Source organism: Mastigoproctus giganteus, chromosome 6, assembly GCF_048544385.1.
Source record: "Mastigoproctus giganteus isolate SK-2022 chromosome 6, ASM4854438v1, whole genome shotgun sequence".
NCBI classification, from domain to species: domain Eukaryota; kingdom Metazoa; phylum Arthropoda; class Arachnida; order Uropygi; family Thelyphonidae; genus Mastigoproctus; species Mastigoproctus giganteus.
Genome location: NC_143580.1, coordinates 57,609,885 through 57,621,773, shown reverse-complemented (window position 1 = coordinate 57,621,773; position 11,889 = coordinate 57,609,885). Strand labels below are relative to the sequence as shown.

The following is an 11,889-nucleotide window of genomic DNA, read 5'->3' as shown; positions in this document are numbered from 1 at the left end:
GACCCCATTGCGCTGCTGTCCAGTCCTTGTGTTCTATGCGCCACTGTAAACGGTGTCTCCAATGGGCAGGTGTTAAAGGGACACAGCGTACTGGTCGTCGGGCAAACAGTCCACCTTTCTGGAGTCGCCTGGCTTCAGTAAACCGCCATATTCTGCGCCATGTGCAGCTGGTTTGCGACGAATCCCGCTGTCTGGTGTCGGTTCCTCTTTGTCTGTAGGAATATATAGCCGTCATCATTGGGCGTTTGTTTTCGTGGACGATCACCACTGGTCCTTCGAACAGCTGTAACTGTCGTTCTGAATTCCGACCACGCACGTGAGACGATGTTATGGGCAATACCGAACTCTGCAGCCACACTCCTCGCACTTCGGCCTTCCTCGAGCTTCACAATTATTCGACCCCGGGTAAAGTCATCCACATGTTGTCTACTGGCCATTTCGTTGTCTGTAGCACTGTATGAAACCAATCGAACGTCTGTAACAATCGTCTCGCCATTCGGTAATTTGCACATAACTGTTGCTTTTATCTGTTTATGTGAGCCCTCACATCACGATTCAAATTTTTGCATGTGCACCAGCTTTTTACTGAACGGCCACAGTTATGCAAACCGCCATACACTGTTTCGTTTGATTTTGTGATTGTAACCTTTAGAAATAGTGTTGGTCCTTACGTTTTGCACAATAGTGTAGTACTACTGCTACTCATATTTGTCTGAACAATTATCCCCAGTTTTATTTTTCATTTTACAGTACCCTGACTGTAATATAATGCAGTTGGTACCTTATTCTGGGATTTTTGCTACTCATCTGCAGTATGTTGCATTTTTAGATGTTAAACTCTAACTGCCTGCCGTTTCTCAGCACATCTGCCTGATTTTTTTAGATCTTGTTGCAGTAGCTTACCTTGATTACTGTCCCTAACCACCCTGCCAACCTTTGTATCATTTATAAACTTATACAGACTAAGTATATATTATATCTGTAAATTGCGTGTGTTCTGTGATCAGTTTGCCTGGGTGCTGGACGAAAAACGTTTCGGGAAGAAACGTAGGTTTTTGCAGTTCTCTACTGAGATTGACTGACTTTACTACTGGTTAAAAAAAGTCAATAGTAATTCTTCACCCCACACGATGGGATTTGAATCCGGACCTTTACTACCCTGTGTGGAGAGGGTGGTGCTTAATATGCAATGTTGTACCTGCAAGAGCGCTGTGTGGCTGATTGTTAATTGAATGCTGTTGTTTAAGTTGTTTGTAACAATAAAGTTATAAAATCATTCTTGCTTCCTGAGTTTCTCGGATTATAAAAAGAAACTAAATTTCCATTTTCCTTTACGTAATATATTGAAATTTCGATGAGCAGTTAGCTGAAGTTGTGGCTAAAAGAATTCGTTGTTTTTGAGCGGCAAATGACTTCTTATAATTCAGATTTTAGGATGTTGAATATTAGAAACATACGCAATTTGTCCATGCGTCAGTTTAAATTTAGCGTGCTTTAAAACAGTAAATAGAAAGAAGAGAAGGTATTGTCCCAAAATCTAAACATTTAACTGAAAGGAGCCAGGCTTTACAATATTGTTGCAATACTTCGTATTTCATATAGTTCTGATTAGGTTAAAATTAATCCCAGGGGCTCACATCTGGTGAGTATGGGCTTGGCACACCCAGCGTCCTGAGCTGGATATCATTCTTCTCTTTCTTGGCGATTCCTCTCTCTCTCTCTCTCTCGTGGCGCATTATAGCCTTAGTCGCTAATGCGCCAATAAAACCCAAGCAACAACAACAACTCTCTCTCTCTCTCTCTCTCTCTCTCTCTCTCTCTCTCTCTCTCTCACACACACACACAGAGGATAATTAAGTGGTAACTCAAAAATTTTGTTTTTGGCTGGTGCAGCAAAAGCCTCAGGCTTCCTTGCACCATATGGCTAATAATAATAACTATTTTCATATTTGAAAGAGAGAGTTGATTAAATATAGTTACAATATATTGCTCACAGGGGAGGTCCCACGTAAGGACTATAGCCTCCTCTTTTATAAACAAAATAATGCTATTTATTTATTATTACTTTTTTTTTTTTTTTTTTACTGCTACGTTATGATTAAAGCTTGATGATTCTTTTCCCCCTTTTAAAACTTAATGATTCTTTTCTGGTGCTGAGCAAGATATATGCATATATATATATATATATATATATATTTTTTTTTTTTTTAATTTGATTACCCCCTATTTAGGAACTAATGCTTTATTTTTGCTGCGAGGATTAGTTTTCTGTAGTTTCGTCGCTGCTTATAACAGCAGTAAATATTGCAAATATATTTAAGAGATATTTAAGTGTGGTCCTTCACCATAGATGTGAAGTATTTTTTGTTACATTTCTAGAGTAATTTTGAACTTAGATATTTATAATGCAATGATTATTCCATCATATGAAATTTGACTTAATATGTAGAGTTTGATGTTTTTTCTTCTTAGCTGAAATAAAACTCATATTATATGTGACAACACACTGCCTTCATGCACTGTACTGGAATTGCAAACTGCAGTAACTACAATATGGCCTTGGCAGCATCTGCGTAGGGTCAAAACCACTAGAGTTCGCTAGTATCGCCCGCCTACAAGGAACGTTGCCATGCCCCGTCTCACAAGCGATAACTGGCAGGGTCAGTTGAGAGTGTGGAAATTAGACGGGCAGGATCTTTCTGGAATTATCGCAATTATTATGTATATTTTTTGCTTGTAATATTTGTGTTGACCCCTTTTTCTGCCTAAATGTGGAAGATCCGCCCAAAAGTTGTCTATAATGTGGCAGAAGCCGCGAGTTGAATTTTATATTTTGTTAAGCCTTACATCGTAGTGTGTAGTTTTCAACATCCATAACTGTGTTCAGTCTCACAGTACGTGGATTGTTCCTGAACCGTTCAGTTGAACAATCAAACCAACAGTTTGTGCGTGTGTTTTAAAGAGTGAAGTAAGATATATACGCCGGGTTTTGGTAGTAGCCTAGCAACAAGGAAACGAGTAGTTTCCCCCCTGTATGCGGGTTTGGAGAAGACAACGACCCCATAAGCCTCGTGGTATTATCAGTTCTGCGGCGCCTTTGGCGAGTAGCTGCGTCGTCCCAGTATCTCCGTACGTTAAGTGGTAGGGAGCTAGTCTGTTACGGCCTGATTTTGTGGCATAAAAACTGGAAAAAGCACTTAGCTGTGTGTTTTCGATTATAAACAACAACAATAATTTTGTTGTGTGCAGTGTCTGTGAATCAGTTTCTTCGTTCGTGTAAATTAAATCAGCAGTGGATATCGATACAGTTGCCTCTACGGAAGATTTACGTGCACCAAGCGGCTCACATTCAGCAGCGAAAAGGAACAGCGCAGAAAGGAAATTCTCGACCTGTCTGCCAGTTCGCTGAGTCTTTGTGTCTGGTGTGCCTCAAGAGGTACTCCGCCCTCTTTTAACTGCCAATGTTAACTACTATGGTTGCTGGGTTTTATGAGACCAACGGCAATGAGATGTATACATCAGGTACCGAGTTTTATACCGAGTTTTGCTTCGGAGTCCAGGATATGTGCTCCCACCTGCCATGCGTCTTTCACGGTAAGGCTTAGATACAAGTGTTTGCTTACTGGTAGTCGTACCTATATGGTAATTTTAAAGATTGTCTAGTACCTATTTGCATTCCTTTTGGCAATCATGGAATCATTTATCATAAAATGCTTTTTCCTAATTAGCGGTAATAGGATGTTCTTATTACACATGTTTTTTTTTGTGAGTTGTGTGGGTGGGGAAAGGTGGTAGGTGGTGGAATGGATAGCTAAGCCGCTGCGTATAAAATGTTACCAATGACTTAATTGAAAAGTAGTTTTTAATATTATTTTATTAAACTGGAATCATAATTTTTATGGGAAGTAACTAAACTGCCCCTGAGTTATTCTGTTTTACACCAAAGATAAGACTAAGTGTATATTTACTTAGGATAAATATTTTTCATACATTCAAGAAATATGTACATCCAGTCTCAAGTTTTAATACGAAATAAAAGGCATTTGTTAACTGGTGTAGAAGTAGTGAAATCGCTTCAATTAATGCTTGGCCCGGCCCCGTTTCATTATTGAACAGTGCAGTGTTATATATTAGTGTAATAAATATAAAAATTGGACCCAGTTGAATCAGAGCGTTACTGATCGATCCTGTTTTGTTAATAGTAAAAACGTGTATGTGTGTGTATATATATCAAACGAATTCAAATCGTCAATAAAACCATAGAAATTTTTTCGTTAAATGCGGCAAGCTTTTAAACTGTGAGTGGACAAAATTTATGCCATTTTTAAAGCTCCAAATGAAGATGAAATTAACGTTGCTCCTTTTGTTGTTTGGTTTTGGGCATCTCGATGTTTTCACTTGGTGAAACTGGTAAGACTACTTTCTTTATAGGTCACATATATCGAAATTTAACCAAGTGTAATACTTTTTTTTTTTTTTTTTTTAGGCTGCATATCTCAGCAATGCGGTAGTGTCTATTCCCCCCCCCCCCCATGTACGTCTGTCTGTCCATCAGTATACATAACAGCGTATCTTGGCTCTATGGATTTTGATAAAAAAAAAATTTATTGGTGAAGGAAGGTAATGGAATTTATTGGCCAAATTCAGTTTGATGCTGGAAATCAGTCTTTCATCCTGGTGAAATCCAGTTTTGGACATTCAAAATACTAGACCACGATTTGAGAACCATTGTAGATTAAGAAACTTTGTCATACTCAACACATGCGAAGTTATAGTTGTAATGCTTTTACACATAGCAAAAATTCAGACTTTATTTTTAGATTGTTGGAACAAATTCCATATGGTGTGGAAGTGAATATGTGAATAATTTTAAGCAAGAATTACACAAATTATTAGAGGGAATGAGGAGGGATAGGTTTTTTGGTTGATGTTGTATAAGCTTGCTTCTTTGCATCATTTTCCACTACTGTTAATACTTATTCTCTAAATGTATTGTATTATTTGTGTAACAGTTCGACGATGAACAGGAATGTGTGTGTCGCCAAGTGTGATGACCTATACATTCCTGTTCATCTGTGGGTAGTGGTCGTTGCCTTATTAATGGTGGCAGTTTTAGTTTTGTTTGTGTAACACTAATTTTTTTTTTTTTTTAAGTCTCAAGACCTTATACTACACCTGAGATCATTAAACATCTAATGAGATTTATGGAACAAACCATGCATTACTGCCCCATTTGAGTGATTGTATTAATTCACAGTTGTTGGAATAGGTGATATTTTTTTTTTTGTGAAACGTTAATACAACTAATCAGTGTTATGTTTGTCTAGGAATTGACTTTCATTAGTGCTTTACTAGTATCTGAATAACAATGTATGGTTGGCATTGTTATCACAAGGTAAAAAAACAAAAATCTTTGATTGTTTCATGGTCTACTTCATGTAGAATTTGCACAAACAGGCATATCATCTGAATGTGCAGCAGGTGTGGTTTCACCTGGGCTCACTGTGTTCCATGTTCACCTTTTGCATGTGGACCTATTTGATTACAGATAGACAACTATAATAACTCTCTCTCTCTCATAGTCTTGATTGTATGTAGGACATCTCATGACATTTGCATGAACCTCAATGTTTGTATTAATTATTGTGAAGAAAGAGTCAATAAACATACATCATTATGGTGGAATTAGAGCAGATGAATTAATACTTACTCAAAATATTTAGTTTTTTAACAGCACAATCAGCAGGCATGAATGAATGTGAGGCAGAAAAATGGTTCCACTCAGTTGAATTGTGTAGTAGGAATTCTGTTTCTTTGAACGAAGCAATCCATGCTAGCCTTGCCCCCCCCCACCCCAGCATGGCTGTTTGTAGCCATTGTTAAGTCTATTAAATTGTTTCGTTAGTTGAGGTGGAAAGGTTATTTTCTAATTTAAAAAAAATACTAACCTCCATGTTGCTTGATTTAGCAGAAAGGAAAGGGTTTTTTTTTTTTTTCCTTTGTACTATTTCATGTTATATTACTTGGGTATCATACTAATTGAGAATTTGTCTAAAATGAATATTTTGGTAATAAAATTAATTGCAGCTGTATTTGTTAAGCCATTCATATAATAAACCTAGCCATGTGCAAACACCTCCCATCTGGAATGTTTTACTTGTTTCTTGTTGCTGTACATATTCTAAACAGTCTTTATTTGTCTGAGAAGGTCATAATGCCTTGTATATCCTTCTCAGTCTTTAATTTCACACAAGTGAATAATTTTATGAATAAGACCTGTAGCAGAACACGGTGGCGTAGCCAGGGTAGGGTCAGCAGGTACATTGTACACCCTACTGCCGAAATCTGGTATTGTGGCACTTTTTTAGCATTAGGCAATTGGTGCCTTTTTTGTGAATGTACCTGCTGACAAAAAATCCTGGCTACATCACTGGTAGAGCAGATTAAGTAAAGGTATGTAAATTAGAGGTGAAATTAACAAAAAATATCATTATGTAAAAGGCTACAGTTTTAAATTGCCTTTAAAACCTGTCGGGCAGGTTGGAAGCATTATTCTGATTGAACAGTTTTAGTTTTCTAGTATGAAGAATTGGCATTCAAGAAGAAAGATCTTTTTAATGTTTTATAAAGATTCATAAAAAGACGATTGAAAATGTTAACTGCAAATTTAGTTATATCTGCAAGGTCAAATGTAAGGGATGAGTAGGAAGTAAATAGAAGTTGCAAACATCCGAAATTCGAATAACAGTTATTTGCTGATTGCTGCAGCATTTCCAACATATGTGACAGGAAGTTTGTACTTTTGGAAATGGATTCTTTGGAAATTTATATTACATTATACAAGAAATTATTAAAATATTCTAAATTTTATTCACTCTTGTCATTTATGGACTTGCACTTGCAAAGTCCTTGTTATAAAATTTCATCACACATGAATCTTAACTAAAATCTAAAAAAAAAGCTTTAAAAAGATGCATCATTTTGTTTAGAACTTGAACATGGATATTCACAAGTTGCACATCCTGCTAATCAAAATAAAAAATATTCTTATCGGTAGCATGTGATATTGATCATAATACCTATAAATGCTGATTTCACACACTTTGTAGCAGATGCCTGCTCGGCTAGTTGTACTATTAATACAGCAGTTAGTATATTATTACTGTAATTGTAAACTAATCTTGTATATTGGTTAGGTTATGTATTAACATTACATATACCAACTATTTTTTTTGCAAATTGAATATCATTTGTTAATGAAGTTACGTTAATCTGTTTGGTGATCATTGTTTGTAAATGTACATGACTGATTTTTGGGCCAGGCTGTGGTAATCAAAGTAATACATTGAGTAAATGAAACTTTGGGAGCTAGTTGCAATGGTTAGGGGGAGGGTAGTTACCCCTTGAAAACAATTCTTTCCTGTTTCATTTAGGAATTTTTTTGATTTGTTATTTTTATGTATATGAATGAAAATTTAGTTTTTTATTGCATATCAGTGTTGTAATCAGGAAGTTCACCAACATGAAAGACTTCTACAAAGTAGAGCAGTGTGGCATTAGGAGCAGTTTACTCGTATGGATAAAGGAACTGTTGAGTGATAGAAGGTGGTTATAAAGGGGAACTCTTTTTCTTGGACTAATGTTATTTGTGTGGCCCTCGGAGTTCGGTGCTGGTGCACTTACTTTCAGTGTATTTATTAACTATATTGATGAAATCATATCAACAGTGGTGTATTCAGGCTGGAATGAACCGGAACGATGTTCCGGTACTTTTTTTTCTAAATGTCATAATAGAAAATCATTAAATTTATACACCTAATATTATGAAACAATGGCATAATCAAAGGGGAGGGAGAAATGTCTATTTTACCCATTGCTACTAAAAATATATATTAATAGTAATCTTTAAAATTAATAGATTTATTTAAAAACAAAAATATAAATTTTGCGATTAAATTTGAATGTTTCTTACTAAAGTACAATGTGTTAGATAAATTCGTCATGAGCTGAATGCTAGAACTGGTTGTTCTATGAACCGTAAATCTGATTCGGTTACTGTACAGTCGATGTGGCATTATCATATAGGCTTCTGGAGAACAAGCGTTCCGGTACTATTTTTTTTTTTTTTTTTTTTTTTTTTTTTTTTTTAGCAATACACCTCTGCATATCAAGCTTACTGTCTAAGTTTGCAGATGATACAAAGATTGGCAAGGTGATTAATGACAAGAATGAAGACTTTGCTACTGTAACAAGACCTAGAGAGCTAAAAATTAGTCAGGTGAGCTGAGAATTTGACAATTTGAAGTTTAACATTGATAAATGCAAAGTACTGCATCAGTAATCCCAGGTAATTACATTCCAGTTGGATGGTACCATGCTCGAGGTGGTGGAGAATCTAGGAGTAATTGTACAGTATGACATGGTCTTCTGAGCAGTGCAGACAGGCATCTAAGACAGCTCATGAGGTTTTGTCAGTGATATACAGCAATTTGTCCATTTTGTAGGGTACTGCATTACAGGTCTCTATAAGCCTCACCTTAAGAGGGATGCAGATCTCTTCGAATGAGTGTAGATAAGAGCAGCAAGATCAGTCAAGGATACAAAAAGGGAACTCTTGCTGTGAAAGACTGCAGTTCTGCAAACGGTTTGGGGACCTCATTTTAGGGAGGCCATCTTCTGTTGGAATGAATGCAGAGCATAGTAATGAGATTAGTTAGAGAAACAAAAGGTTACTCTTACCAGGAATGGCATCAATTCTGCAAATTGCAGTGTCTGGAATGAGATCTGATTGAGGTGTTTGAGATTTTGAATGGATTGAGTAAGCTCAGTGCTAATGAAATCCTTGTTCAGATTACACCTATGAGGATCATAAATTCAAACTGAGGCTGGATGGTTGCAGGGTAGATGTGATAATTTGCCTTCAGCCATTGGGTGGTTGATTGTTTAACAAATTCCCATCTTGTGTTGTAGAGGTGGATAGTTTGAATAAATTCAAGGAAGAACTAGACACTGTTAGATGGGATGGACAGGTGATATAGGAGGGGCTAGTTTTTTTTTTTTTTTTTATCTTTTGCCACTGTAACACTAAATTACAGTGCTTGTAAGCTAAGCACCTAGGGAACCCTAGTTATCCCCATTGTCAATAAGTGACTATCCAATTCTTCCTTTAATTTTGCCAAACTCTCTGCTTGGCCACCCTTGTAAGCAATTTATTCCAATGTTCCACACCATGCTGCGTTGAAGGTAAAGATAAGGCTTAGTCTGCTATTTTTTCCTAAGATTTTATACCTGTGCGCTCTGGTTTGTTGTTTCTGTCAGTGAGAATGTTGCTCCCTCACGATTTTTACTGATTTACTCCCCCCAGGACCTTGTACACCACAATAAAATTTCTTCTAAGTGCCTAGTTGCTAAGCTCTGAAGGCAGCATCTTATAAGATGTTCCTCATAAGGATAATATATAGTGCTCTTCACCTATCTAGTTGCCTTTCTTTGCACCTTCTCCAGAAAATTCTATATCTTTATTTATATGCAGTCTCCAGACCCGGATATGATATTTCCAGTGTGGTTGCACCATTATCTTGCAGATAATTGACCTCTTCTCTCTACTTGTAAATTTCTGATAAATCATAGATCATTAACCAACCTTTCAGTCATCAGTAAACTTTGATAGCTTCCCTGTATTCCATCATCAATATCATTTAGGAAGATAAGAAACAAGATAGGTCTGTGAGCACTGATCCCTGAGGCCTCCACTTGCTACTCCAGTCCATTCTGAAGAATACCGATTTATGAGCACCCTGTCTCCCATTCTCCAACCAATCCTTAATCCACTGATGGAGTTTTCCTATAATCCTGACCTACCCTCATTTAATAATATTTCCCCAGGGATTCACATCTGGTGAGTATGGGCTTGTCACACCTAGGGTCCTGAGCTGGATATCATCATTCTTCTTTCTTGATGATTCCTTTCTACTTGTCTGTCTTACTGTATACAGGTCTGGAGGCCTCATTTCAAGAATGATGTAGGGATGCTGGAACGAGTACAGAGAAGAGCAACAAGATTGGTGACTGGAACAAAGGGGTGCTCTTACGAAGAAAGGCTTAAGTTTTGCAAATTACAGTGTCTGGAGACTAGGCACCAGCGAGGTGATCTGATTGAGGTGTATAAAGCCTTGAATGGTTTGAGCATGCTCAATGCTGATGGGATTCTTCCTCTTGCTCAGAAAAATCACCTGAGAGGGCATAAATTCAAATTGAGGAAAGACAGATGTAGGATAGACGTGAGGAAATTTGCCTTTAGCCAGCGGGTGGTTGGTTGGTGGAACAGACTTCCTTCCCTTGTCGTGGAAGTTGATAGCCTAAATAAGTTTAAGGCTCAGCTGGACAGGTATTTCGAACGAACAGAGGGGTGAAGTGGAAGTGGTTATTTTTTATTTATTTTATTTTATTTATTTTTTTTTTTGGCTGATGCTGCATAAGCTTGCTTTCTTGCATCAAATGCCTCTACTAATGCTAATGCTAACTCAGGGAATTTTTTTTAGATGGTGCAGCATAAGCTTCAGGCTTCCTTGCACCATGTGATTAATAATAATAACCTCTAATGGGGAACTGTATCAAAATCCTTACTAAAGTCGACATACAATGAAAAGTTCTTTCTCACATCTTGCTGCTCTGTAACCTCATACAGTAATAGTAATTTATCAGATCGGTAAGGCGAGATCCCCTTCACGAAATCATGCTGAGACAGACACATTTAGGTTACTATTCTTGTTGAGATAGTCTCCTGTATTTTCTCTTTAACCATAGATTCCATAATCTTGCCAACCCCATAAGTCACACTAGCCAATCTATAATTGGCAATCACTTCTTTGGCTCCTCTCTTATGGATTTTGGTAAATTAGCACTTCTCCAGTTTAAAGTATAATCCCTGAATCTGATAATTATCTCATTAACGTTACTAGTAGTTGGTGCTGCTTTTTCAGTATAATTGGATGTACACCATCCTATGTGTGGCTTCACTCTCTCTCTCTCTCTCTCTCTCTCTCTCTCTCTCTCTCTCTCTCTCTCTCTCTCTCTCTCTCTCTCTCTCTCTCAGCCTTAGTAGCTTTTTCAGATGGGTGTATCTCTGATATCATGTCACTAATTTTAGTGGTTCAACTCAGCTTCACTATTCCCCTGTGTCACTAATGGGGTTTCAATAATAAAGATGATTACAAAATATCTATTAACTTTGGCAGGCATTTTCGCTTGGTTGTCATTTATACCACCACTTTGATCTTTCAAGTGGCCTATCGAATTTACTTTCTACTTCTTTTTGTTCATTGTGGAATAGAACTGCTTTTACTTGTTCTTAGTTCTCTTTACTAAAAATTTTTTGTTTGTTCTCAGTGTTTTCAAGTGTTACTTTGTCAGTTTTTTTTTTTTTTTAATACAGTATTTGCTTATAGTTGTCATATGAAGTAGTGTCACCATTAATTGCAGTCTAGATGGAACTGAATGGAAATTTATACAGCTGCATATAGCCCTTTAATATCTCTTTTAATGCAAGAACTTTTAAGTCATATTGGGAGAATTGATTATCCCTATCTGGAACAGTGAAGAAGGTCATATGCAACAATCAACTCCAACTTACAGCTTATTACAGTTGGGTGACATCCATTGTTCTTGATGGAATTAATCAGCTCTCCCAGTATGACTTTGAAAGCTTCACCATAACATTGCGTTCTCATCAGCCTATAGAGAATTTCAAAATGCGAGAAAGAACTTTTCATTGTATGTCTTGACTTACAATGAAATGATATACAGTTCCTCATTAGAGGTTATTATATAAATGAGGGTAGGTCAGAATAATAGGAAAATTCCATCAGTGGATTAAGGATTGTGGATCAC

The 11,889-nt window shown here is 36.9% G+C and overlaps 1 protein-coding gene across 2 annotated transcripts in view; it reads left to right on the top strand.

The window, feature by feature from the left end:
- Window positions 1–2,678: 2,678 nt before the first annotated feature.
- LOC150084315 (fibronectin type-III domain-containing protein 3A-like) overlaps window positions 2,679–11,889 on the top strand; it is a 441,928-nt gene continuing 432,717 nt past the window's right edge. For both annotated transcript variants that reach the window (XM_090375975.1, XM_090375974.1), the window contains exon 1: window positions 2,679–3,594. In XM_090375975.1, coding sequence (XP_090232101.1) covers window positions 3,462–3,594 — 133 coding nt within the window. In that variant the 5' untranslated portion in view covers window positions 2,679–3,461. The remainder of the gene's footprint in view (window positions 3,595–11,889) is intronic.